Source organism: Stegostoma tigrinum, chromosome 30, assembly GCF_030684315.1.
Source record: "Stegostoma tigrinum isolate sSteTig4 chromosome 30, sSteTig4.hap1, whole genome shotgun sequence".
Taxonomy (NCBI): Eukaryota; Metazoa; Chordata; class Chondrichthyes; order Orectolobiformes; family Stegostomatidae; genus Stegostoma; species Stegostoma tigrinum.
Genome location: NC_081383.1, coordinates 35,111,454 through 35,135,793, shown reverse-complemented (window position 1 = coordinate 35,135,793; position 24,340 = coordinate 35,111,454). Strand labels below are relative to the sequence as shown.

The 24,340-nt window shown below is 41.3% G+C and overlaps 1 protein-coding gene across 1 annotated transcript in view; it reads right to left on the bottom strand.

The window, feature by feature from the left end:
* LOC125465764 (receptor-type tyrosine-protein phosphatase delta-like) overlaps positions 1-24,340 on the bottom strand; it is a 472,774-nt gene that overhangs the window by 91,971 nt on the left and 356,463 nt on the right. The window contains exons 22-26 of the mRNA XM_048559575.2: positions 24,288-24,299; positions 23,273-23,385; positions 19,105-19,146; positions 9,227-9,324; positions 5,853-5,976 (exon numbers count right to left, since the gene is read on the bottom strand). Coding sequence (XP_048415532.1) covers positions 5,853-5,976; positions 9,227-9,324; positions 19,105-19,146; positions 23,273-23,385; positions 24,288-24,299 — 389 coding nt within the window. The remainder of the gene's footprint in view (positions 1-5,852; positions 5,977-9,226; positions 9,325-19,104; positions 19,147-23,272; positions 23,386-24,287; positions 24,300-24,340) is intronic.

Below are 24,340 nucleotides of genomic sequence, written 5' to 3'. Positions count from 1 at the left end.
TGGTTGGGTAAACCCTGGACTCGGTTACAAGTCGACATTGCCAGTTGTTTGGTGGGCTTGTTTGTAGTCATTGTACACACCCATTGGATGTTTATCGAGTTTATCTGTCAAGCACCAGGACAAAGACAGAAAAGCTGTGAGCATCTCTGGCAATACACAGACTCCCGCAGGTGTTGTTATCAGACAATGGGTCATCATTTACCAGCAGGGCATTTGAGTATTTCCCAATGGCACTCAGCATGTAAGGACAGCTCCATACCATTCATTTTCCAGTAGTCTGGTGGAAAGAGCTGTGCAAACTTTGAAGGCAGGCTTAAAGAAACAGCCTAAAGCTTCACCAGATACCAAACTATCCTCGTTCTTACTTGATCGTAAGACCACACCTCACACGACTACAGGGATAGCTTCAGAGTTGCTGATGGGGGGAAAACTCTGCATCAGGTTAAATCTGAACCTCCTGGACCCGAGGTGGTGGTGGTGGGGGCAGTAGTGAAACGGCATCAGGAATTGCATAGCCAGACACAAAATTCCTCTAAGCAGGGAGAGACTGCATTAGTAAGAGGCATGGTTGATGTGAGGTCAGGTCCTGTGATGTACAAAGTTCAGGTAGGAGAAGCAGTCCTGAACAGGCATGGGGGCCACACAAAAGCTGAAGTCTTGCAATTAGGGCAGGATCAAGACACACCCAACCCCTCTGAACAGCCAGGAAGGCTGTAGGAACCCACGGCTTCTCTCCTTCCACCTAGTGTTGAAGAAACCTATGAGGATGAGATAGACACGGCAGATGTTGAAGCCTTGATGCTGTTACTGCCTGAAGATGAAGGTGATGAGTTTTGGCCAAGATGCTCTGGGTGCAAGAAGTGTGTTATGTCCTGGAGTACACCACCAGTATCTGAGGCCGAATTGGAGGAATGGAGCTGGTGCAAAAACACCTCAGGAGAAGCTACAGGAAGAAGAACAGGCCAACTTCCCAGGGCTTGCAGAGGGAGGGATGTAGAGATTGGATAAAGGTCAGCCAGGTGGTCTCATAGAATGTGAGTTCCCTGACTGGTGCTGTTAATTTGATCCATTCAGGGAGCGCTGGCTGACAGTTAAGAACAGGAATGTTGAGAGCTGTGTTGAGAGCTAGATGGGTCAGTGCCATGTAGTATGCATGTGTAAATAAAGGGTGACTTTGTGACTGGATGCCAGCCTCTGTGGGGTTATTTCACTCTTTCGTCACAGCTGCGGAACATTATCCTATCCAGATCTGTCTCCTTTCACTCTGGAGAGCTGTGATGCATCAGTCAGCAGCTAAGATCTTCAGGGATATTGTTTCTCAATGCAAGTAAATACAGCAATTCAGTAATTGTTTAGAATAACAATAGATAATTTAATGTGTAAAATGGAACTTGCAATGAATGTAAGCAATAATAATGCACTCAGTTTTTTTTATACCATTTATCAATTTAAATTGGATTGTGTAAAACCCAAACAATAAAACATTGGAGTGTGCAGTTGTGCTATTGGGAGGATTATTCCTTTCAATTCTGAATACAGCGTCAGCTGCACCATTATTTCATTGGAACTTTTTTTTTGATCAGATTGTTTCCCATTGATTTCCAAGAACTTCACTTTCTCTCTCTCTCATTCTGTATGCTACCTCGAATTTTCTCAAATGCCAATGATCATTGAAGCAGCTGCCCAAGAAACAAACCTGAGAAAATTAAACCCCAGCAATAATGAGTTGCTCTTAATAATTCCACGAAACATTCCATTTCTACATGCAGAAAAGGCCGAGTCGCAGGGGAATTCCACAATGACTGGACAATAAATTAAATTTGCAGAGAATAAATCTAACACCTGGCCAATCTGGCAACATAACTCTGATATTTAGGAGCCAGATCTTCAAGGGGCATGGCTAAGTGTTGCAGATATACGGAGAAAGCCATGAATTTTTGAGCTGTAAACAGGCAATTATCATGTGGCTTCTTGGATTTCACATGAACACGCAGTATGTTTACCTACTTATTGCTTAGATGTGCCACTAAAGGCTCAGGTCACAAAGTACTGCTGAATCACAGTGTTGTAGGTTCAAGTCCCACTTTGGAGACATGACCACAAAATCGAGCCTGGCCATTCAGTGAAGTACTGAGGGACTGCCTGTTTTAAATGAGCTGTTGAATCGCTGTCCTGTCTGTTTCTCAGATGGACACAAAAGATCCCATGGCAATATGTTGAAGGTAGGGAGATACTCTTGGTGACCTGGCCAATAGTTATTTTTTAATTCATTTATGGGATGAGGGCGTTGCTGGCTAGGCCAGCACTTATTGCCCATCCCAAATTGTCCAAAGGGTGGTTAAGAATTAACCACAATGCTGAGGATCTGGAGTTACATGTAGGCCAGACCAGGTAAGAATGGCAGTTTCCTTCCCGAAACGACATTAGTGAACCAGATGGGTTTTTCCAGAAAATCGGCAATGGTTTCATGGTCACCATTTGACTCTTAATTCCAGATATTTTTTAAATGAATTCACATTTCACCATCTGCCATGGTGGGATTCAAACCTGGATCCCCAGGATAATTCATGAGACTCTGGATTAACAGTCAAGCAATAATACCACTGGGCCATTTCCTCCCCCGTTTATCCCAAAAACAAATAATCTGTTGTTTTATGTTGATTATTATCTTGTTGCTATGGTTGGAGCATGCTGTTTGCAAAATCAACAACCGTATTTTCTACATTTCAATAGCGACTACACTTCTAAAGTAATGAGTAAAAAGCTCTTGGGATTTGAACTCATGTCCTTAGAAAATTTGATTAGATTTCTAATTAAAGCTGAATCATCAAATGCCTACAGTGTGGAACAGACAATTTAGCACAAGTCTAGACCGACAGTCTGAAGAGCATCTCACTCAGACCCATCCCCTACCTTATCCTTGCATCACCCATGGCTAATGCACCTAACCTATACATCCCTGGACACTGTGGACAATTTAGAATAGCCAATCCACCTAACTTGCACAACCTTGGGCTGTGGGAGGAAACTGTATCATCTGGAGGAAAGCCATGCAGGCACGGGGAGCATGTACAAACTCCACATGGGCAGTAGCTCAAGGCTGGAATTGAACCATGGTCCTTGGCGCTGTGAGGCAGCATTGACAACGACTGAGTCACCATGCTGCTCCCTAGTCCATTGCAACTGCATCACCACCTCCTTTAGTGCCCAAAATGCATTTAAATCCCACTGTATCTCAATTTCCAGCCTCATACTACAACATACTATGATGTTATTCAGCAATAATATTGTAGGTTGAACAAAAGTGCTTGTCCCAACAGCAACTGTACAGGCCTGGAATGCATCTAAGATGGATCAGGATTAATGTAATGTGTCCCATCAGGGCTGGGGGAAGTGATACATCTGAAGCTTAATTTCACTGAAACCTAGGTTACACATGCTCTGATGCAGACCACCACCAGCATGTGGTTGGGGAGATGTACGGTCAATAAGCCTCTTACATTCAACGATCTGGTACAAGGCCTGTTTGTCTCGTAGTCATAGAGCCAAACCATTCGTGGGTCTTAACAAGACTCTTGTATTAAACAAGATGTCACTTGTTTCATGATAGCAATTGGGTATAAGGCAACGTTGTTATCCAGACTATTGAGAGATCTGTGGATACAGATCTTTACCCTACAAGAATCTAAAAAGTTCTGCCTTTCTCCACCTGACATCATCAGATTCTATGGGACTTCAGGCAGTCTCCGTCTCAATCCTTTTCAGAACTATTACCTTCTACAACAACCTGTCTATTAGTTTTTGATATTTATTGTATACATACTCATAAACAGCAGTGAAAACATTACTGCCACTAACTTTCAGTGACAGAGGGAATAACGATTAGACAGAAACACATTGCATTTCTCTCACAGCAGCTTGGAGAAGCAGCAGATTTCAGAAAGTAAACCAATGGCAAATTCCTGAATAGAATGGGCAGGCACCAGAACTCATCCACATCATCAGTGACCGTGGCTTTCAGCATCTTACTCAATCCAGAATTCCACAGCATATACACTAGGTTGTCAACAAGGATCTAAGTTGAACTCCACTGTGGGGGGGGCACTTCCGTGGGACACAGGAGAAACCGCACCCCACCATGAGAGTATATCTAACAGCCTCCCAACGTGGTACATGCCCCAGTGGTATAAGCAGTGAAATTAGGCCTTTAATTTGGCTTTCACACATGAAGTGGAAGTGCTGGTGTTGGACTGGGTTGGACAAGGTCAAAGATCACATGATGCCAGGTTACGGTCCAACACATTTATTTGAAAACAACACTCCGAGAGCCAGTGTTTCCAAATAAACCTGTTGGACTATAACCTGGTACTGTGAGATTTTTTTTACCTTCACTTATGAAGACTGTTCTCAACCTTCCCCAGTCCTGATTGATTTGGGGGCCCCTCCATCTGTTTCGCCCAATCCCACCCCTGGCTCAAAGCCCATCCTGTGTCAGAATTAAATTCAGACTGAAGTGCAGCACAAACTAAATTTTTTGAGTAACTGTACTCGTGCACTTTCAAAATGCAGTGACTCCTCAATGCTGTCCATAGTCACAGATCAAAGGGTACATGCTATTTAACAATTCTAGCCCAAAGCACCTCAAAAGGATGAGGGTGATGCGGAAAGAGAACTCTGCATTATCATACAAGGTATTCCAATTAAGGAAAGGTCAATTCCAAACGCAATGGGCACAAATCTGGGCCTCAAGTCCATATCAATCTGCACCTATCAATAGGGTTAAGGCTTATCAACAGAAATGAGTTCCCAGTGTGGGTTAAAACTCCCTCCAATTACTATTATTTCCTTTACTGAGATTTGGAGCCTTAGATGTCAAACAGATTTACAGATATCACACTAAGGTGATTACGGATTCTGCTCTCAAAAACTATTAGTTGCAGGAGAACTTGGACATGTGGGTTTTAGATCATGACTGAATCTCATAATCTGTACACAAATGCATGCTATTGTCTGGGATTTGGCCTGAGTCTCAGTGGGAAACCAGCTCTCAAGTCCTGGCTCCTGATCCTCAGTCCAAGTGTTCCACGGGAGAACCATAAGAATGACACCACATGGGGCTGGTTAGTTTACTGCCTTTGTCACTCTCAGTTGTCATAGGGCTCAGTATTCTAATCGCACACCTCTGTCCTATCTTCTTATTTCACCTGATCGCAGATGCTCCTTGTTCATTCAGAAAAGCTGAGACCTCATCCTCGGTTGTAAGCTGTGTATTGAAGAGTGGTACTAATCACAGCATCGTGGCACTTGAGCTACATTTCCTTCAGTAAATACAATATATTTATTACATATAATCTTTTACTCCGATGAAGCATCACTCAGTACTAATTTCAACTCCATTAGCAAAATTCAAGGTAATGAAGGAAATTGTAAATGACAGCCCTCAGCCATTTCAGTCCTGACAGCCCCATGCCCACTTATGCACGATTCCTGATACAAAATGTAAGATTGATTTGGGTTACGCATGATGAAATAAAATGATTCTAAATACTGCATCAGTTTTTTCATCATTTAAGTGAATATTTCCATATAAAAAAAGATTCAACTTGTCAACCCGGTCCAAGATGGCTGATCAAGCTGGCATCTACTACTCTTGATGCTAAAGAGGTTGTTCTCATTTCCATTTGATGTATTTTCTCATTGCAGAACACTGAGGCTCAGTTCACTAACTCACTGCTTCAGTATTCTCAATGATGTGGCCCAAAGAAATATTGCAGGGCGAATGGTCTGGGCTGTCATCAACAATCTTCCATAATACCACAGCTAAGGATAACTGTAATGTTTCACGGACTTACCCTCAATTGGTGCCAAGATAACTCTGGAATGATCATAGGCAATCACATTGGCATATCGGTTTTTGGGTTTGTTCACCTCCATGTTTGAGTGCTCCCATGTGAACTGTTGGCCAGGGTCAATTGACTAAAAGGTTGAAGGAACAAATGAAGAGAGGGTAGATAACACAGAGAAAGACATTATTTTTGGTTCATTTAAGTAAATGGGCATTTTTTATTCAACGTGCACTTCATCTCATTGTTGATTCAAGCATTCAAAATCATATTTTTCAGTTCCAGACATGGGCTATTTGCTACAATTATTTATTGCTTCACAATCTGTTTTTGCCACTGGCAACGCTTTCTACATTGCTCCCAGTTTTCATCTCCAAGTTGTCAACTCGCTTTGCAACTATTGTTCAAAGTTCAAGTCAGCCCCCAAGTTGGGAGATTGTGAGCAGCAAGAGACAGCAGCTCTGCAGGAACAGTGCTTCCATTTTTGTGCTGATATTAAGTACTGTCAAGGAACCACAGTCTTTAAAAAGCCCTTTAACGGCTGATGTGAAATCAGTCAAACTAACTGCAAGGGATGTCTGTGTTGAATATATACAGATATAAATATAGGCAGATTGTATCAGCTGGAGCTTGGTATTATACCACACTAATGTGCAGGAAGTCACTGACAAAGGGGGAACCTATTATAAAAATGTTCAATGTACTGTTCCCAATCCTTCTCATTAAAGTGGATGCAGGCATATGTTTGGATTATAATTAGGAATCATATTGTTCTTCAAAGGGCAAGTTAAATAATTACGATCTGCAGTGAGTCGTAGGAGAAGTTAGCTATCTAATGTTAAATGCTTGGCACTATTAGCCTTTTCAAGGAGATTCAAACAAAACCAGAAGCATAGAATTATACAATCACACAGTGCCAAAGCACCCACTCAGCTTGTGGTGCCTGTGACTGCTCTTTTAAGAGATGTTCAGTTTGAACCTCAGTCCCAGTCTTTCCTTATAAGCCTGCAGATTAGGTCTTTTCACATACATGCTAAATTACATTTTAAAAAACTTGTAACTCTTTAGTGCTTTCTAGATCAGCAAAACCCTCAGTGTGAAACAATTTCCCTTTGTTTGCCCTCTGGTTCTAAGGCTGACTATTTTAAATCTATGACTTTCTCAATGCCCACATGTGTACCTTAGAGAAAAATTCTCCTGACTTGCTCCATCTGAACCCTTCATGATTTATGAGAAATGGCAGATGGATTTTAACTGAATGATTACAAGATTTGGGATATTCCTATACTCCAAGAAATGCACAAGTTCAAGAAGGCAGCTCGCTGTTACCTTATCCAGGGCATTTACAGATGGGCAATGAATACTGGTTTAGCCAATCATGTCCACGTCCCATAATTGAACATACTTTTTTAAAAAATTCAATCTCCGTATTTATGAAAATGACAGACATTAGGGCTGGGCGCTGGGACTGTTCACCAATTTTAAGGCACTCCCAGCTTTAATATGATTCGATGCGAACTGAAATTTCCCTGCTCTACCACAACAACATGCCTCACTTCCGGTTCTTGGATAAATATTCCCTCTTGCTCTGCTATAACAATTTTTGTATTCCCCAAGACAACCAGTTTGTGGCAGCACTTAATGGGTTATGAAATCATTGTCAAATTGCGCACTGTGTTTTGCTGTTGAACGGACTCCATTGAGCACTGACCTGAGATTGCTTAACACATCGCACAGTCTTCAAGTTTCTAACACTGAGGAGGTGAGTATTCTTCTGTTCACATCTTTTCAATATCATTTTTATTCTGTACGTTATCATAATTTTGAATTGGGCTGACCTCCACAACTTTATTGCTGTGGGGACTACTGATCCTAATTGTTCTGCTACTGGTCGTCATGCCTTTGGCTTGCTCGGTCCTGAGCTCTACAGTTCCCTCTCTATCTCTCTCTGCCTCTCTGTTCTTCTTTAAGATATTCCTTTTGGCTGACTTCATCACATTAAAGGCAATCCACAGTACGAGTATTTATTGTTGTTGAGATTGCATGGCTATTCCAAAGAATAACCAAAGCTCTCACAGGAGAGACAAGTCAGCATTCTGGTCTAACTCCCTGATCGTCCCCACCACAAATAAGAGGGCACTGCAGTTCCACCCTCCTCACCACACATCATATGCTCTGGGAAGCATCAGTCAAAGTAAATTTGACTTAGTCTGACACAATGCATTTCAGTGTTAACTTGAAGTGAGCAACACCATGACGGTCCCTTCTCTCTGCTTTGACAGCTGATCGACAAAACTGAAATGAGCCTGTAGAAGATCTTTCATCCTAATTTTCTCCCTCCAACAATCATAGAGCTCAAGGGAATGGAAGAAAATCAATTAGCACACGGTTCCTGCTTTCTGAAAGAATTATCTGTTCATTTCTGTTCTGCTCTCTTTCGTAATCTCTTAGTTTTACAAGTAAGATCACCATTTATTTCAATTTGTTTTTGATACTGTTTTTATCGTTGTATGAAGTAAGGCATTCCATTTGCTAACTCACACACTTCTCATCACAGACCACAACTCAGGTGTTGAAGAATAACTTTTCTGTTTGTTTCCATATTAAAACAGTGAACAAAGGAATGGAAACTAGGGACTTCTGGTTTGTGTGGGTCATTACCACATTACCAGAAAGCTGCTGAGAGCTCCTGCAGCAAGAAATCTCTTAGGGAAGTTATTTCAAATTGAAGAGAACATTTAAATGATAGCTCATGCCCTAATTTTAGCTGCGAATCTTAATGCTTTAACACAAATTAATACTTGACATAAAGTTGCAAATACTGTGAACGAACTACACTAAATGTTCAGCCAAATTCACTGGCGCAAAAGAAGTCACCTTGCTTCATGGAATTGTTCAGAATGAGAGATTAAAACGACAGCTCACCTTCAATCACCCCAACAGCTTACAAACAGCAGGAAGAACCATGCTTATCAATTATAGTGAGAGGTTTATGAAGAAAATTCTGGAAGCTTTCAAAGTTTCACAGCAGCTCTAAGAATCTGCACACTGTTATGATACTGACCTGGTGCATCCTCTCTTAGAAAAGATTTTTGAAGCATGCTAATTTCTGCTGATTATTTGAGCCCTTGCAGAGTTCAAGTTCTCTCTGGATACAGAGCCACAGCCATAAACCTGTGTTACAACTCATGGCAATAATACAAAATGAGTTATTATTCTGCCTGAACAAGATTCAATAAAATTCATGTACTAGAGTTCCATGTGGCAGAGATTTGATCCATTGGAATTTGACACAATGGCAGAGAATAGGAAGATGGTTGGCCTATTTGGTTTCTGTTTTGGAAGCAAATTTCAATTAATCTTTAGAGTAATTCACATTTTACCTCATACTCCTGTGAAAACTTCAGATTGTCATTGGCTTTCAGGTGATCTGTATGTTCAGCCAGCTCCGCAATGGGGATTGGTGGGTGACTCATCATACCTGAGAGAGGGCAAGACAGAGATTTCACTTTTAACAAGCAAATCGCAGCAAAACAATTCATATCAATTCAATCAGCAGTCCTGGATGAAAAGGCTGAAATGAGAGTAGAGGAGGGTCATGTGTGTTTAGAACAGTACACCATCAGGGCTTGAAATTTATAAACTCAATTGAGTGCTGTGAACCGAACTTTCATTCTGGGAATGATGCTGGAATTCACTTCATACAGGGAGGTCCAATGTTCTCCCCTAAAGTGTTGAGACCAGCTTTTGTTATTATCCTTTCCTTTTCAACATGGGAATACTGATTCACTCTCTCTCTTCACTTTCTGTCCATTATTGCCACATTCTACCTTTCTCATTTATCCCTTTTCCTCAAAGGAAAGTGAGGAAGTCCTAAGTATTAAATTTAGAAGCATTGCTCACTATCAAACAGACAGGTGTTATAACTGGTCTTTTAGCAAATGGGTTTGGAGCCATTATAATTTAGAGTCAAATAAAAGTTCGCTTGCTAACATGTTTCTAAAAATTTGGAACTTTCTTAAAGAACAATTTTGAATAAAGGATGGAAGCCCGATTTTGTTCTTTATTGGATTTTCATCCACATTCAGGTTATGTTTCAAATTCCTATTTAAATATTTATTCTTACAGCAGGGCACAGGCCAAATCCAACTTCTGTTGAATTCTGGGAGAATCATTCAACTCAACTGAGCCGTTCCCTGCATGGTTTTCTTTAATGTGGACTGCTCATACTCTGATGAAGGGTAGAGCCTTTATCAACTATGTGGAGAAAAACCAGACTTTCATGCTTGTATGAATTTTCAATTCCAGGGAAGGGATCTAGGGATGATGGTGAGTTGGAATAGCTCCCTTCCAGAGGGTGACAACTCACTTGATTTGCCAGCAAGTCAATCCAGGCTCGTTCACATCCACTTTGCAGCAGCCAAGATAAGAGCAACAGCAATACCAGAGCAGGAAATCTGCCAACTGATGGGGAAAGAGCTTTAACATAAAGAATAAACAGTGTCATCAAGAGGCACAAGGAGGCTCTTGGCCAGGGAGTCGAAATGCCCATCAGCCGTGATTAAATGGCGGAGTGGACTCAATGGGCCGAATGGCCTTACTTTCACACCTATGTCTTATGGTCTGATGGTCTTATAGGAATGTTGGGATCTCGTAATCAGCTAGTCACATTCATAATGGGAGCCAATGGACAGTCCTCAAGCTCAGGCCAAACCAACTGGAGGGTAGAGAAAAATTGGAGATATCCTACTTGGCTGCTATCATTGACAGCCAAAGGTTCAACTGAACGAAGGCATTGTTGATGATATGTTAACAGGTTTGGCCTCACAACATTTGTACAGACAACTGCAAAGAAAGGAACTAATATTAATCGGGGAAGAACAAACCCTTAAGAAATAAGTTATTACTGTGCTTTGTGGATATGTCTGGCTATTGACTGTCAAATATCTCAATTCCCAAAGACATTTGGAGAGCATTCTTTTACATTCTGCCAAGTACCTGCATAGCTGGTACACATTTGAACAGCTTATCAGTTTGCTTCAAGCTCTCCTTGGACATTATAAGACCAAGTTTTGGGGTGGGGGTGGGGGTGATGTTGGATGGGGAGATGGGCCCTGACAAACTGTACAAGGTCCTGGTGGTCACTAATTATATTGTAGGCCCAAAATTAACTTGAGACATTTTAAAGCTATTCTCTCATCTGGAAAGTTTGACTTGCAAATCAGAAGTCAAGACTTTCAAGTTCCTGCCGACTGTTGCACTACTACACTGTTAAATGTCTTTGCTGATGACATCAGATGGCTAGTGTGAAGAAAACATATCAGCACAGGCCTTCATCCTTCCCTAGTGCTGAAAGACTTGTTGTCCATTCGCTTTTACATCAAATTTGGTGTGTAGTGATAGACATTGCCTTTCTGTTTGATGTGTCGACGATACAGTGTTGTTATCATCACTTAACCTCATTGTTTCTGGATTCCTTCCTTCCCTTTCTCAAGCCTATACCTGCCTTTCAAAGGAAGCAAAGGTTTCTAATGGAATTGCAGGCCCACTTGCGGAAGTAGTGGGCATTGTTTTATTTTGGTTGCTCAGGAGAATTTCAAGCCCTGTACAGAATCAGCAGAGTTGGATCATTTGAAGCAGACATTATGGACACTAAAATCAAGGCAGCACAGAGATGAGAAGCAAGCATGAAACCATCATCAGTTTTTGTGGTAGGCCGTCATTACAGTTTGATACACTACAAAGAGAAAAAGGGGCAATATGTCACCAAAAATGATACCGTGTCATAGAAAGCACCCAAAACAGACTCTTCCCGACAAAACAGGAAGCACTGTATCTGTTTCCAGGTATGATACCCAACACGTTACTCACACTCCCCAGTTGATGATGTACTCAAAAAATTAAGGAAGCTACCTGCTTGGCTTTCTCCCTCCTTTATTCCTTGTCATGAATAATTGAACGATGGGGAGTGGTGGGGGAGGGATGGGAGGTGATCATAGTAGTTGTGTTCCTACAGTGTACTTCTCCCTCACTCGTACCACACAGCCCTTGAGGGTGAACACCCACAGGTGAGAGTCAATAAGATCTTGACGGACTTTCAATAGCCTGGCCAATATACCGTTAGTAGCTAACAGATGCTTGGTAAAGCGTAAGAGCTTGTTAAGGCTCCTCCTGTAATAATTTCTCCTCTCCACCACTATTCAACTTAATTTTATTGCTCATTTTCTTGAAGGTACTGACTTATACCAGGACATAGTTGATGGGAACTGCCTTTTCCTCCTATCTGCTACCTCACTGGCACTTTTCCTGTGTGAAATCTGACTATGAGAGGTAATAGGCCATTCATCTTGCAAGTCATCAATACTGAGTCCTATCTTTTGCTGCCCTAGTTGTCAAAGAGCTTCCAACAGGAGTCGGTGTTTGGTTATCTGACCAGTAGCTCAGCTCCACTTTGGGCAATATTTGCCGATAAATCAACCTAAAAGTTCCACAGTTCGCTATTTCATGCTGCCAGGCTCCAAAAACATACCCTGCTGGTTTGTAAAAGTCACAAACAGATGATTAAGCATGATTAAAAAGGATGACCTCCATCAGGATTGAGAGTCACAAAGTTGTTCTTATTTTCCAAACTTGATAGGTTTTAAATTTGAACCCGTGTGATCTGCTATCGAGTCCTGCCTGTTTCAGATAATTGCAGTAATGTTTCCGGGTGTGGTGGGCTGGCTTGGCTGGAGACGAAGCAGTAACGACAACACCATTGATATGGTGACACATCATTGGTGCTAAAACCCTGCAATCTCTGCCACAGTCTCTGGCATTGGCATCGAATAGCTCTCTGTTCAGGCAGATGCTTTTGTTCTCCTGGTTAAAGATGAGTAAGCTGGTTACCATTTGTTCTAGAAGTCTGTAGTGCATTAAGTGAAGTCATAACTCAGCACTGGCACCATGTGCAGTTGAATACAGTGATCATGGATGACCTGTCTGGGCTCTGACAATGCCTGCAGAAGGCGAACGCCGACGCAGAGAGATTCACCAAGGGGTGGGGTCACTTGACGTTTGTGTCAGTGTGATGATACATACAGACTGGTTGCAGTTCACCGTTATCCCTGGTCTGTCCCCAACACACTGCTGTACAGCGGCAGAGTTCAAGCCTCCCTGCTGAAAAAGCGACTTGTGTGAATCGAAAAAGTCAAGCTGGTGCAGTCAGGGGTACGTGTCTGCAGCTTATCTAAAATCCCGTTGTGCACCTACCCTCTGCTTCTTCTGAGCTAGGCGAGGATGACTGATGCTGACGATGGGGCTTTTCAAAAAAATTATGGTTATGATGGTTATGGTTATTATAGGCATGCTACCCGCCTCCAACACCCTCCCCACTCAACACAGGTATCCCTCAGTTGGTGGGCACAGAATTCCCAAACATCCCACACACTAATGAGTTAATGTAGCAACAATTGACAATAGCTCAGTGACATTCACTCACACAGCTGAGTCTGAGGCTTCACTGAGGTAAATGGATATCAAAAGGTTGAATCTTGCAGGAGCCAGATTCATTTCCATTTATATTACATTCCACTTCATCCCACAAATGCTGCTAAAGTCTGCAGTGCTACTTATGCTAATTATATGTAGCTACAGAACTGTAAGTTTTTTTATATTCATAGTGTGTTGAATTTGTCTCTTGGCATAGCTGAAGATCAGAAGCTGATCAATGATGGGGATTACTATAATAGCACCAAGTGTTCCAAAAAAATTCTTTATCTGTCATACAGTAGAATCTGTGTGTCAACATTTAAGTAAACCAAATTTCATTGCATTCAACTCAGGGATCCTTCTAAAGTGAGAAAGGGAGCACAGTTGCAGGCTTATAAACACAATGGCTTCATTGATGGTATGGCAGACTGATGAAGTGAAAAGGAAGCTAAAGTTGCCATAGTCCCAGAGAATCATAGGCTGCTGTCTCACTAGAGAGAGACAACTGGCAGTGAGATTAACTTGCGGTTGCCATGCCTCAGGTGAGGGGTAAGGAGAGGAGGCGACCTCAGCTGTACTGTTGGCATCATACCTGATTGCAAACCAGGCATCCAGCCAACTGAGCTAATCAACCCATAAGCAGGGTGACATCATGCCATGTACTAGGTCCCCAGCCAGCGTTCACATCCTGATCTGATACCAGTATCCACAGAACCTGAAAGCAGAGGCTGATTTATTCAGTGGCAGTTGCTCACCAGCCTTACACCTCTCATCATGGAGAAAAACTGTACGGCCAACAGAATTGCACAATGTCACCGTGTGGCTTTGAGAGACAATGACAGAGTGCTGGCAAATGCAAGTTCTGTTCCAAATTATGGAGCTAGACTGGAGTCAAAGAAAGATAAATTCCACCTACTTGGTTTCTGTCCAGCACTCACCTGTCAGTAGTAGTGTATAGATTAGCTATTTCCATATTTGCAGCTCCTTGTCTGCAAAATCCAACCGTATAGATGTGGGACAACATAAATGCTCTTGTAATTTTAATGTCATAGAATCATAAAAGATTTCCTCACAAAAAGAGACCATTTGGCCCATCACACCCCTGCTGTGCTTAGTCACAAATCCTTGTCTTTTGTCTGAACATTCATCCTCAAGTAACTGCGTAACTTTCTTTCAAAACTATTTACGAAATCAGTTTTTTCCTACCTTTTCACATGGAGTATTTCTGTTCGTGACAATTTTCAGTGAAAAGAAATTCTCATTTCTCCACCATTTTGAATTCATGACCTTTAGTTATTCACCAATTTGCCTGAGGGAATCGCTTTTTCCCCATTTACTCAACCATACCTTTCATCATTTTAAAAATCTTTAAGAGGTCATCCCTGAATCTTCTCTGCTCTAAGGGGAACAGTCTCAACTTTTTCATCACCTTCTCATAACTAAAGCTGCTCATCCCTGAAAACATTCAGGTCAACATCCTCTGTTGCCTTTCTAGCATGTTTCCTGATGCACAGTGCTCAGAATTGTCTGCAGTGCTACAATGAAGCCACATCCAGTGATTTTTAATGTTCCAGCATGATCTCATTTTTTTTGGCCTTTCTATTTATAACCCCAAAATAACACATCTTTTCAACTGACCCTGCTACTTTTAAGGATCTCTTTATTTGTATCCCAAGAGGCCTATGATCATCTACACTTTACAAAATTGTGCCTTTTATGGTATAGTGTCTTCAAAATGCAATACAATATTGGTTTCTTCAAAATGCACTATCTGGTTTAGCATAGAAATCCATTTGCCATTTTTCTGCCCCTTTCACATCCTGTTTGTGCCATCCTGGACTATAATTACCTTCACCATTATTTATTACTTTGCCAAGTTTGAACTCATCTGTGAACTTTACAATGCTGCAACCTACATATTAGTCTCAGGTACTTATAACATTGCAAATGAGCAATGGGCCCAAAATTGGCCCCTGGGGAACACCAGGGCAAATACAAGTCTAAAGAAGTCATTCCATCTTTGCTTTGTGTTGCTAAATTAATTCTACATCTACATCACCATCACCACTTTTCCTTTAACTCTATCTTTTAATAAGCCTGTTGTATGGCAAACTGTTGAAAATCTAACAAAAGTCCATATGGTCAATATTCACTGCCTTCTGATCAGACCACTCAGTTCTCTCATCAAATAAAACTATCAAATTAGTTAGACTTGATTATTTTTAATGAACTTTTACTGGTCTCCTTTGCTGACTCCACATGATCATCAATATTGTCCCTAGTAATTTTTTTCAATATCTTCCCCACACTCAATGTTAACTTGTTTGACCCAATTTCTATTTTTAATCAACTGTTCAGAGATGTTATTGCACACCACTAGAGCAGATGGGACTTGAACCCAGGACTCCAAGTTCAGAGGTAGGGAGACTACTACTGCATCGCAAGAACCCAAAGGTTCGCTGACCTGTAGTTTCCTGGTTTACTTGTTTCACCTGCCTTGAACAGAGTTGAGCCCGAAATAATTTCTGCTATTTTACAGAATATTTTCTATTATTATGTAGCAAGATTATTAATGGGTGTTAATATTACTTTTTAAAGAACTTAATGAAGGGGAAATGGGTTTTTAAAATAAAATTAGTATGAGTAGTAGATTGCAATAACAGTTCTGTGTGTATTAGTCAATGAGTGTTAAACAGGGAAATGAAAATGAAAGGAAAAGAGAAATGAAATCAGTGAACCAGGCAGAATTTGGACTTGAGCTGGAGCTGGTTTCAGAATTTCATTTTCTCACTCTGATTTTTACTCACACTCATTGCAGTATCATCAAAAAATATAAAGAACAGGAGCTGCAGACCACTCAGCTCCGTGACCCTGCTTCGACATTTAGTCTGATTGCGGCTGATTTGATCATACCTCCAATTCCACCTTTCTGCCTGATCCCCAAACTATAAAGTCCTTCATTCATCAAAAGTCTGTATAACCTTGAATGTATTAAACAACCAGCCTCCACTGCTCTCTATCATAGAGAATTCCAAACATTAATATTCCTCAGAGAGAAGAAACTCCTCCTGGGGTGGCGTAGTGGTTCAGTGGTTAACACTACTATCTCACAGCACCAAGATCCTGGGTTCAATCCCACCCTCAGGTGACCATCTATATGGAGTTTGCACATTTTCCCCACGTATGTCTGAGTGCTCTGGGTTCCTCCCACAGTTCACTCGTGTATGGGTTAGGTGGATTGGCCAGACTGAATTGCCCATAGCGTCCAGGGATGTGCAGACTACATGGATTCGCCATGGGAAATACAGGGATAGGATAGTGGGTAGGTCTGGGGGGAATGCTCTTGAAAGAGTTGGAGGGGGTTTGGTGGGCTAAATGGCCTGCTTCCACACTGTAGGGAATCTATGATTCATCTCCATATTAAATGGTGGAGTCTTTATCCTGAAACTCTCCACTTCAGTTCCAGAATACCTTAAGAGGTGAATTATCTTCTCAGCATCCATGCTGTCAATTTGTCTTAATAGGTTTCAAGAGAAATCACCTTTAAGTCTTCAAACCTGCAATGAGCACAGGCTCAACCTCATCATAAAACACAGAATCTGCTGTGAACCAGCACACAGGTTTACAAAACATAATTTAGAGAAAAAAATATTTTGCTTTCAAAAGTATTCTTTGATATACTTAAGAATGACAACCTAGGGGAAGTTGATTGATCCAGCTGAAAATAGGTTTTGGTTCAGAGTGTCTTGTCTGCCACTTGATTTTTAAATACTATAACTGAAAATACCATCTTAAAAAAAAGTTACTCATGATACGTAACACCCAGTGTCTATGTAAGTTTTTTTTTAATGGAACATATTTTAAAACATGTCAATTACTACTCTAGCGCTTAAAAATAAATGTAGCTTTAAGAGTCTCCATAAAAGTCATTAATGTGGGCGCAGACAGTTTGATGTGGGGGAGTGTTTAGTTCTGCATTGCACATTTTGTGCAATGTCTTGTAAAGGATCATAGCTAGAACCTCAATGTACGTCGGCTGTAACTTGAGTTTGGAATTGCCAAACCATTTGTGTTGTTTGAAAGAAAAACATGAAATTTGCAAAATGACTCAAGGCCCACTTCATATTTTTAACTGGGATTTCCTTCTGGGGATGAATTCTGGCTTTAAAAAGAAATGTGACAAAAAGGATACTCCAGCCTAGATTCTGTTGCATGGCAAAATTCTTTGCCTGGAGAAATGGACTCCTGTTTAACCTGGTCTGCTGGTGAAGGAAGAACCAGAACGACTGATTTCAGTACTGAATAGTTGATGACTTGGAAAGGTGATTTATTTAGCAAAAAGAGTGTGTTCAAAATTGATTTCAGCATGGCGGAAAACAGTGGTAATCCTTCTTCAGTACTGTTTGACCTTCAGAATTGTTGTGCAAGTACATTAGACAGATTTATTTGTTCATGCAGAACAATGGGCAGACGGAATCTAATGTAGCATTCCAACATGAGGGAGAATGCGAACAACTAGTGAATAGGTATGGGATGGATTAGAGGTAAAATATGTGGAAATTCTCTGACTGAGGCTACATGTGAAATTACACTGTATCCCTTGGACTGTAACAGTCTAACCCTTCACTGGCCCAGAATTAGCTTGTTCCCTGAATCCAAATTCATCAGAATTGTGCAAAAATCCGTCATCCCAAAAATAAAACCAATTGACTGTTGTGCATATGCTGCCACCAGCTAAATAAAGTCATACATGATGGAAACCATGTTATGGGAACAATAAATCAATTCTCGGAGGGCCAAAAGCTAGAACCTGGAACCTCAGTGCCTTAGGAATAAATCCCCTCATTAGTGAATTAGAAATGCAGGTCCCTTTAAGAATCAAACAGCTCAGCTCCAGCAGGATTGACAGCACGAGACATGCATTGGATTTTTGTATCCATCAATCGTGTTCTTGACAGCTCTTGTGGTGCAGGTGTGGTGGCCCTTCCTTTGAGACAGGAGGCCTCGGGTCAAGTCCCTTAAGCTCCATTGGTGCGTGATTGTACCTTAAGTAAGTTTATTGGAATATACCTAGCAATCGGGTTCTGAAGGGTACCTGTAGCGCAGTGTCCCTACCTCTGGGCTAAGAGGCCTGTGTTCAAGTCCCACCTACTCCGGATGCATCTAATAATATCCCTGAACAGGCTGATTAGAAAATATGAAAAAACAGAGATGACTTCTTATTTGTAATTCAGTTGTTGGTTAGTTGGATGATTGTTTAATTTGTTGGTAGGTTTCTGAAATTAAAAAAATGTGTTCTGTTCTTTCCCGGTGAAGGTCAGTTTCTGGTCAGGGAAAGGCAGAAACTGATGTTTGTACTACACTGTAGGGTTACAATAAAACCTTAGCAAATCAGCGTCCCTAGCCACCAAATTCAATGTACTGATATCAGTGCAGGAAACATCCCCCTCCTTCACCCCCAACTCTCTTAGGGCATATGACCTCCAGGTGAAACTGATGAAGCCACAAATCTGCAGAAAACCCTGGGCTGGAAAAGGTTAACAGTCGAAACAAACAGTTAAAAGGCATGCATACGTGTGAGGAGTTGAGAGTTTAGCCAATGAACAGCCAGGAGCCTCAAATGAGAAATACAGACTAAGAAATGCACAGAGGTGGATAAGAAACATAGATTTTATATATGCTTATGTAATATACAGATAACCATATCTATATATTATACATACAAAACAAAACATGACAAAATTAAATAAGTCAAGAAAACAATAGGTGTAAAGTGCAAGTGGGAACTAACTTGCAAATTCGGGTTCACTGAGGGGGCTGCTGACAACAGATTCTGTGAAAAAGAAACATCAGCACGTGAACACACTTAAACCTATAGGTTGGCAGAATGCAACTCAAGGGTGGGGGGGGGGGGAGAGAGAACAGAAAATAAAACAGGAACTCAAACAAACAAACAAATGCATGAGTAAACAGTCAGACTCCAATCTGGCCCTCTGAAAGAACTCAACCATTTGTTAAGGCTTTCTTACCTCTTGCTCCTTTCTTTCTCCAGTGGCTCGCTTTATGCGTTTTTATAAAACAAAATACACAACCGCTGTAACTTTGTCCATGTGGGACTACCTGAAACACTGGGAGCCCCAGTTACGAGGACAGGAACCCAGAGAATGACTGAAATCAGCGGATCCAGGTTGTGGTCGGGTTCTGGCATGATATGGAGAGGAAGGCTATTGGCAGGAGGAGTCTGTAGTCAGACTTTCAATCTACTTCTCACCTGATCCCGGCACAGGGCTGCCAATCCTGGGTAGGTGTGCTCCTGGGGGTCTCATTGCATACTCTTCCAACCTGAGCACCCTAGTGACTTACATTTTATATCCTTTAATTTTTTTTTCAAACTAATGTGAAAATACACACAATGGTTGCATCTCTGAATTTTCTCTAGGATTCCTATTGGCAGTGTCTTGGAGCTTAATATTTAACTTCCCAAGAGTCTCCAGATCAATCCTAGAAGGATGGGAATGCTTTTCCTATTCCATCTGCTTTCTCCCCTCCTGTTTCAAAGGCGTTGGCTCTTCACGGGTCACAGATCCAGCGATGTCAAAAGTCTTCTAATATTTTGACATGTGAGCCTTAATTGAATATTAACCGGAAGTTAGCTCAGAGGACATCATAATCCTAGCCCCATCTTCGGGTCTTGCCTACCCATTTTCCTCATCAGATGTGAGTATATTGAAGAGGAACAGGATCACTTGCTTACTTCCCATTCTCTAATGAGGGACACTGTAGACAACTATAGCACTTCTGTTAGTCTATCTGAAAATGTCCAATTCAGCACAGTACAGGCACTGAACATGGGACTGGGTCAACTGTTGCTGCTGGTTACTGGCTATAAATAGTTTATATTACCTGGCTCACTAACCAGGACTACGGATCAAATCAGAACCAACCACCTGTATAGTGCCATACATTCAAACTAGATATACTGACACACAAGAGACAGGCAAGATACAGCAGCAAGCTGAACCATATCACTACATGTCACTTCCCCAACCCCAGGCAGATTTCTCCCCCAAGCTGAATCCTTTGCAAAGTGTTTCAGAAGAAACCACATAATGTGGATGCAGTCACAGATTCTGGAGTCCTGAATCCATGGTCAATATTACCAATTCTGTTCTTGGTTATGTTGGAACGGGAGAAACCATTGTTTACATGTGTTTAAATCCAGCTGATGTTCTTTCATGAGACCTGAAAACAGGGATCAATTACTAAATTCCTTGAATTTCAATGTGCATGCAAGGCCAGAAAACTTATTGACTGATATGGAACAATTCAAGCCTGTATTTACCTTTTTGGCTGCCTGCTACATCATTCACCCACCATGCACTAACACAATAGCTATCTTGTGTTGCCAAACCTGAACAATGAAACACTCAATTTAATGTTAAACATTAATAAACTCCTCAAAATGGTCAAATAATTGGTTCATTGCACATACCAACGTAATGTCAGTGATTTATCAGTTGGTTTCCAGGTCGATAACCACAGGTGTACACAATATAGGCAATGCATCCTGGCATCCAACACAATCACTTCTTTGAAAAGCACAATGTGTCTCAAAATGGACTTGCCAACACTAACTTTGCAAAATGTAGTAAAAAATATTATACTTTGCGATGGGATCTTTCACAACAACTGTGTCTTTCTCGAAAGATCAATCACGCATTGTACCTTATTTTCTCTCTGGCTAGGTCAACAAGATGCGTAGGCAACCACATTCCTATTCCTCTGGAGAGGCAATTTTTGTAGCTGGTGGAAAAGGGGGTCCATGAATTCCCCTGGGCTCTTTCCACTTTGGCCCACTCTCCCTGTCAACGTAGCTCCTCGACAGTGGACTTGGTAGCTTAGCTGTAGAGAACCATGAGTTCAAAGTCTTTTGTCACCATTCCATGACATCATTGCAGTCCCTTGTACAAAGAGATCCAAATAATGACTTGGCTGTGGCTGTCAAACATTTCCCAAAAGTAATTTCAACGGTATAACCTCTAATTTATGGGGCTGGCTGTTATACTAATCACTGAAGAATTAACATTTTGTCATGAATCATATTTTCAGGCATCGGTTGATAATCCATCTTGAGAAGTCATGCAAAATAATCCACACCTTTCATCTTTGGCAGAAGGTAATGATTAAGAGTTGTGATTTGAAATTACTGCATCTGACTCTTATGGGATACCAAACATCCAATCTCCTTTCCCTGTTTGAAGACTCTGCTACTCATTTTGTCTGCTTCCAAACCACTCAGCTTTCCTGGATTGTGAGATCAGGCAGACATCATGCTCTTGGATCTTTGCCACTCCAGCTTTTGGGAATGTTGTCATTAGAGAGTCAAGGATGGTGCAGGTCAGCTTCTCTCCATCCATAGAAATATCTCGCTACGCTAAACGTGGTACGCCATAACCACTGTAATGTTTTGTATTGTCTGCTGGCCTTCAGTCGGCCATCTTCAAATACTCTCTTCCATGCTGTAAAACCCTGTGACCAGGCTAGAAACACTGAAAGAATGTTGCAGTACTGTGTGCAGATCCACACACAAACTAAGAGGTAAGCACAGAGTTGAGGTAGCCTTGAGAAGGAGGTCAGGAAAGTATCAGCACCTGTATAGCCAGCTCTGCCAATCCAACAGTTCCATGGTATTATACTATCCAGGTTCTTTCCTGCAACCATACAGTTTGAGAACTTGACTAGCTCTAAAGAGGTAATTTAAAAAATATCCAAAGTCCAAAATATGACAGGCCACACTCAGATTGTTGACAGTAAATGGCGAAGCTATGTCAATATCAGATCTGTACCACGGTTGGTGGAATCCAAAATTAGGAGTCTCTGTTGCTTCAGAATGTTTGTTTTACATCTATAACACAGTGCACCAACAGTGCAAATGTGTATATGGTTCATTGATCTCCATGGCAACCTTTGACTCTCACTCCTCAACAATCCACGCTTTGAAGTTGAGAAAAAGTGGGGCGGGGCTGTCAAGTACACTATTGAAAAGACCAACTGGTCATAAATAATTAAACTGCAGGAAGCTAAGACATTCTGAATATGGCCTCTGAGATTTCTCAGCAATGTTCTGCTTCAGCACTCATATCCTTCCTTAAAGGCTGTAGGAATATAGTCACTCAGATTTATTGAGTACCTGCAGTCCCCGTGATCCAATGAGGAGCTAAGACTGAAGAAAAATCTATTCCATAACGGCTACTCCCACTTTTACCAATTAACAATGAATTGCTTGGAATGTAGAGTTCTGACTAGGTTCAGATTTAATTCTGTGACACAACACTATTTTGTCAAGGACAGAATAAAAGCTCCATCTCCCCATATCATGTAATAATGATGGAGGACGTGGACTCAGCACTGATTCAGAATCTAGGTTTGAAAATCATGGTCTGCCTTGGAGATTAAACTGAAGGAAAAGCAATGGGAGAAGTGAGGTGTATGTGTGTCTGTGGGCTGGGAGTGGAGAATGTCAGAGGCCCAAAGGAAATTCTTGCACTCCGGCCTTTTTTTTGGAGGAAGCGTACTTACAAAATCCTTCTGTACGTACACTGCGCCCCGAAGGTTAACTTTCCCTCCTCAATTCTTCCCTGAATTTAGGTTCACTGGTTCAAAAGTCCTCCGACATTACCCAATGACTGTCTGATAACTGTGAAGCATTCGTCTGTTCTGCTGGAAGGACTTCTCCTCCCTCTGTCACTGACACCCAGGATGGGAAACATACACCAATCCCTGGGTTTTGAGGCCTCCAGTAACCTTTCTTTATTCAGAATGTCCAGAGCAGTTCAAAGAGCCTGAGAAACACCAAAACTGTGAACGTGGTGTTTACAAGAAAACAAACAAAATCGCATTGTTTGATACTGCTACAGCACCATCACATAGTGCGGCCAATTAGAAAGGCTCATCTTTACCTGGAGTCTGGAAGTTGATGCGCCTCATTTCTACTGGGTCTGTGGGATGGTGAGATGGCACCTCTGCATTGTTGAGAAGGCACTTTGTTCTGGGATCACTTTCTTTACGTTTTCTGTCGTTTGGAATCAAACATATAAAAGTTAGGGTGTGGCGAGGGCTACAAGGTTGTCTCTCTCTAATAGAAAGCAGCCCTATGGTTCTCTGGGACTATGGTGACTTTACCTTTTCAGGTTATAAACAAGAATTTACATACAGAATACTAATTTTATAACTAAATAATTGATATAAATACATAATAGATAAATATAGCATAAACAAACATAAATTGCTGAGGTCAGCCACTAAAAATGAGGATCATATTTACACATGAATTTATATTCAAAACATGGGGAAGGATTTTAGCGTTTTAAACACAAAATACTTCAATTTCCGACTCCAAGGTTCAGCGCTGTGACTTCCTTGAAAGGTGTATCATGGCAGCTCCCAAGTAAAACTATTGTTACCTCCCATAATCAGTGGTTCAGTATTCTGACTCCTAAGTAACATTTTCTGGCTGTCTGACAGCAGTATTGGAGCTGGATTCAGGATGGAGCTCAAGTTTATTTTACATGGATTAAAAAGGCAGCCCGGGCGGAGGTGAGACCCCCAACCCGAGACCATGGTGTTGCAACCAGTTCCCCCCTGTCCAGCAGATTACATGCAGTGCTTCATTCAGCATCCTCATACTAACTTCCACCAAAGGATAAAATCAACTCAAGTACAAGAACCAGATTCTCTGCCAGATTTTCAAATGTGCCCACTTGTACTGAGGGATCAGGCAGTGATTATCCAGAGTTTTAACTAAGACCCAGTGAATAGCTTACAACGGCTTTTGGTTAAAAGTAAAAAGCAATCATTTTATTAACAATTAAAACCAGTTGGATCAGTCATTAAAATAAAATTATTGTTAACTTCTGTAATTCTGCAGGTGAATTGAAAATTGTCCAGAACTTCAGATTAAAAATGGTTGTTTACCTGTTTGGTTTGCTGTCCACGATGAATGCAATAAGGGAAAGAAAAATACCTTG